The 5,239-nt window shown below is 47.5% G+C and overlaps 1 protein-coding gene across 1 annotated transcript; it reads right to left on the bottom strand.

Moving 5' to 3' along the window:
• Positions 1 to 201: 201 nt before the first annotated feature.
• On the bottom strand, positions 202 to 3,156 carry LOC125520881 (polyubiquitin-like). The gene is made up of 2 exons (XM_048685925.1): positions 2,782 to 3,156; positions 202 to 1,766 (listed from the first exon to the last, which is right to left on the bottom strand). The coding sequence occupies exons 1-2, from the start codon at positions 3,139 to 3,141 to the stop codon at positions 393 to 395; spliced, it is 1,734 nt and encodes a 577-aa protein (XP_048541882.1). The 5' UTR covers positions 3,142 to 3,156; the 3' UTR covers positions 202 to 392.
• Between the last annotated feature and the right edge of the window lie 2,083 nt (positions 3,157 to 5,239).

The following is a 5,239-nucleotide window of genomic DNA, read 5'->3' on the forward strand; positions in this document are numbered from 1 at the left end:
TGTGCAGCACACAGGACTCCACGTATCTTCCAAGAAAATTTAAGTATCAAATGGATTCTACAGAAGTACACACATATCAGAAGGATAGAGCATAGAGGTAATCAATTTTTACCAGTGAGCAATTAGAAAATATGTGGGTAAAATGCTAAGAAAGATCGGAAGAAACCACAGTACAACACAACAGCAAACATCATGGATCAGGGATCGAATTTAGGGCTCACTTATTCATAGTTCACCAAAGCTGCTGCACACGAGCAGAAGTTCTAAGATACAAACGATGACACTGCATCACAGTACGGTACAGAAACAAAGACAAATCAGGCATGATAGGCACAAGACGAGACTCCATTGAAGGACACCGAAGACAGAAGCAGAGCTCCATCGGCAGGAGCTTACTGGCCACCACGCAGACGGAGCACCAAGTGAAGGGTGGACTCCTTCTGGATGTTGTAGTCCGCAAGGGTGCGGCCATCCTCAAGCTGCTTGCCGGCGAAGATGAGACGCTGCTGGTCCGGGGGAATGCCCTCCTTGTCCTGGATCTTGGCCTTCACATTGTCAATGGTGTCTGAGGACTCAACCTCCAGGGTGATGGTCTTGCCAGTGAGGGTCTTGACAAAGATTTGCATGCCACCACGAAGGCGGAGGACAAGGTGGAGGGTGGATTCCTTCTGGATGTTGTAATCCGCAAGGGTGCGGCCATCCTCAAGCTGCTTGCCAGCGAAGATAAGACGCTGCTGGTCCGGGGGAATGCCCTCCTTGTCCTGGATCTTGGCCTTAACGTTGTCGATGGTGTCCGAGGACTCAACCTCCAGGGTGATGGTCTTGCCAGTGAGGGTCTTGACGAAGATCTGCATACCACCACGGAGCCTGAGCACCAAGTGAAGGGTGGACTCCTTCTGGATGTTGTAGTCTGCAAGGGTGCGGCCATCCTCAAGCTGCTTGCCAGCGAAGATGAGACGCTGCTGGTCCGGTGGGATACCCTCCTTGTCCTGGATCTTGGCCTTCACATTATCAATGGTGTCCGAGGACTCAACCTCGAGGGTGATGGTCTTGCCGGTGAGGGTCTTCACAAATATCTGCATGCCACCACGGAGCCTGAGCACCAGGTGAAGGGTGGACTCCTTCTGGATGTTGTAGTCTGCCAGGGTGCGGCCATCCTCGAGCTGCTTGCCAGCAAAGATCAAGCGCTGCTGGTCCGGAGGGATGCCCTCCTTGTCCTGGATCTTAGCCTTGACGTTGTCGATGGTGTCCGAGGACTCAACCTCCAGGGTGATGGTCTTGCCAGTGAGGGTCTTCACAAATATCTGCATGCCACCACGGAGCCTGAGCACCAGGTGGAGGGTGGACTCCTTCTGGATGTTGTAGTCAGCAAGGGTGCGGCCATCCTCGAGCTGCTTGCCAGCAAAGATGAGACGCTGCTGGTCCGGAGGGATGCCCTCCTTGTCCTGGATCTTAGCCTTGACGTTGTCGATGGTGTCCGAGGACTCAACCTCCAGGGTGATGGTCTTGCCGGTGAGTGTCTTCACAAATATCTGCATGCCACCACGGAGCCTGAGCACCAGGTGAAGGGTGGACTCCTTCTGGATGTTGTAGTCTGCCAGGGTGCGGCCATCCTCGAGCTGCTTGCCAGCGAAGATCAAGCGCTGCTGGTCCGGAGGGATGCCCTCCTTGTCCTGGATCTTAGCCTTGACGTTGTCGATGGTGTCGGAGGACTCGACCTCGAGGGTGATGGTCTTGCCGGTGAGGGTCTTCACAAAGATCTGCATCTGTAAATAACAAAGCACACAGAACCAGAGTTATAAACGGTACAGAGAAATCTGTAGGAGATCAAACAATACATGAGATGATACAACAGAGATGGAATTGTAACTAAGGAATCCCTTAGAATAAGCTAATCAAATGATTGACAGTGCTAACTTTCGGAAGAACCCATATCACAAATATATTAGCAGATTCATCAGCGAAATCTCTAGCCTCATGGGCAGTATATATTAATCAGTTAAACAGAACAAGCTGGCCAAGTCATGGCCGTATTAACAGTAATATCTTCTTCAAACCCACATGTATTTAAGAGTTGAATCAAAAGACTAAACATGCAGCTACAGGGCCGAAACCACAAGAATAATGGAAATCTGCAGTGCGTCAAACTATAGATAAACCAGGCCACAGTACAAAGAATCCCCTAGACTAAGCTAATGGATTTCAGAGCATGCAGTGCTAAATTTTAGTATAACTCGACAGAAATATATTAGCAGATCTACAAGCAATCTTAGGCTCTTAGCCTCGCGGGAGCAATGCGAAGGTAACAGGTCAACGATAATATCAGACTCGTATTATTTTTTCAGAGTAGAATCGATGCACAGCTACAAGCAACTAGTACAAGGCTAACAGCAAGCAACGAAGGTTACCAGCAAATTGCAGGCATACAAGAGCACTATGACGATCTATCAACAACCAGCAGGCATAATTACTTCTTTTAGGGGAATAGATATAGTCCAAACCAACAGCAACCGCATCCCAATCGACACATCTAATCAACAATCGAGAGAGAACAATCTACAATCGAGTCCAATCAACCTCGACTAACCAAACCGGCAGGAATCAGTCGACGATAACAGACTCGGCCCGCAGATCTACTCAATCCAATCCAAACTACTAACAGGAATCGAGGGGAACCAACAACAATTGATCAAGGTCAAGGTAGTCCTACTCCTAGGGACAATCCCAGGGCGAGCACATGACGATAGGGGGGAGGAGAAAACGGAGGGCTCGCATCCATACCTTGAGGAGGGGGACGAGAGAGCCTTGGCTTCGCTTCGATCGGAGGAGATTTCTCGGCGAGATCGGAGGGGGGCTGGATTGGATCGGATGTGTGGAGAGAAGACGGGAGGGGGCGGGGAATTTATAGCAGGCTCGGACGGGACGGGAGAGAAGGAAGAGGAGACACGCCACGCCTGACGTGTGGAGGACGGAGCGGATAGGCGGACGAGGGAGAGGCGGTCGCGGAGTCCGTCCCCCACCACGCAAAAAAGGCAGGATATGGGAGGTGTGACGCCGTTTGCTGCCGTTGGGGGTTTGGCTGGTTGGTGGCCGTTGGAGTTGGACGCCGTTGGTGCAGTGGGCACTCACCGCGTGAGTCATGATCTTTCCTTCGCCGGCACGCACGGGATGAGGATATGCTTTTGATTTTATTTTATTTTTTCTTTGCGGGGATGTGGTTTCGAATTTTGTCTTGTATATAATCGTATTTATACTATATTATAGCTTTGCAACAAGATATTTTACGACTGGAAATATTTGACCCAATTTCTTGAATTTACATGATTTAATTTTATTATGTTAAATTGAGTTTGTGTTCTGAGCCCAAAAACACGGCTTGACATCGTGGATAAGAGTAGAGTGGTGCGAATATAATTTAGTAAGGATACTTAGACTCATTCATGAAAAAAAATGAATTTTCCACTAGTTGATGTGGGGTATCTAGAAGGCCTGCTAGAGCCATGGACACATGCACCCCATATACGATGTCGATCTAAGATAACTAATCGATAGTTAAGATTAGAAGGCACGAGAAGATGGAAGGAGAAAAGAAAAGCGCTTGCAAAGGAGATGTATGGCATCAGTGTTGTTGTTGGAGGCGAGGCGGAGGGTTAACATCTGCGGGCGTGGGGAGGGAGAGGAGGGTCGCCGGCACCAGAGTAGGGGTCTTTAGAGGGTAAGACTGATGGCCTAAGCGCCTGCCAAGGATGTGGTAGGCGAGACAGTACGACAACAACACCGGACATGAGTACTTGTGGCCAGCGAAGATATCGTGGATTGACGATGGAGCATAAGGAAGCCGTCGACAAAGGAATGAACTAAAGCAATTTTCTTGCAAGCAGCACACAAGTAGCCAGTCCCATTATCTGATGTTACCCTCGAAAATTCAAATGCAATCAATTATTTAAATTAAAAAAAGCGGGATGACCGTGTGAAAAATAGGCACCGGCACCTACTTGTCATCCCCACCACGGCGCGACGTCCGTATGATATGCGCCGACGTTATATGACGGTAAGGAACGAGAAGAACACGTCCGCTCATGACTTTCCGTCCCACACGTCGCGTCGTGGATGTTGCTTTCGCTCTCATCCTCTTGTCTGCTTTAATAAATTCTTATCACAAAACCTCCCGAAAAAAGATGAGAAGAAGATTCGATGAGACACTATTTCACGGGGTGTCGCTTTCCGAGCTCAGTGTATGAAGGATACAAGAATCGTCGTGGCTTTTCGTGACATTTCCCATGAACTCTCCTTTTGGTCTGAGTGCCCGAAGTTAAGCAAAAGGTCGTGGCTTTTCTGAAGCTTGATGCATGCATGCATCAGCTAATTAATTACGAGGGCAGCAGATTGAAATTTTGCTTCCTGGCGCGTCTTTGCCCTGGTGGCGTGTATCAGGCCGATCATAGAGGCCATCCGTGCTTAATTATACTGACTGATTAATTAATCAGTGGCACGATGACGATGCATTTGGTTGGAGAACGACTCTGCACCTAATAAACCAAATAATGATCTAGTGCAAGACGGCGACATGGGCAGCTGAACAAATCTTAGCACTAGATTTATCGATAGTTTATGCTTGGCGATTAGAGCTATGATTAATCGTGTGATGAGCGGGTTAGATGAACCCGCTGGGCTTAAGATGACTAGCAGACAGGCAGGTGATCTGGAACACGGAAGACTGTTCTAGTCGGTTCGGTCGTTCTAGATTGATTTATGAGTTGGCTGCTAATGGTTGAATGCTGGATATAGGACTATTAGGGGGCGGACCTAGGACGAAAATGTCCTGATGTCCACGCCTAAAATACATGTGTGGACGCCAAGCTATGTTATGCATGTAAAACGAACATACTCAACAATTCTAGATAACAAGTAGTAAATATCCTTATAAAAATAGTGCTCTACTTGAATTTGTAGTTGATTATATGAAGTCTTTCGCCCAAGTTGAACAATAAAGCATAAAAATTATGAACACATGTTTAATCAGCTAAGGCTACACTATTTAAGTTTGAACATGCTAGCATCGAAACAAAAGATAAAACATATTTGTTGAATTTATAATTATGAAGATGTACTTAGTTACATTGTGTTGTTCTGAGTTGTGTATTCAAAGGCCAAGTAATGATCCACATAAATGAGAACCACTTGGACTCGATTCTACTCCTTACCAACACTAGCAAATCGCAGTAATTCAATTCTTAAC

The sequence above is a fragment of the Triticum urartu genome, chromosome 7 (genome assembly GCF_003073215.2).
Source record: "Triticum urartu cultivar G1812 chromosome 7, Tu2.1, whole genome shotgun sequence".
NCBI classification, from domain to species: Eukaryota; Viridiplantae; Streptophyta; class Magnoliopsida; order Poales; family Poaceae; genus Triticum; species Triticum urartu.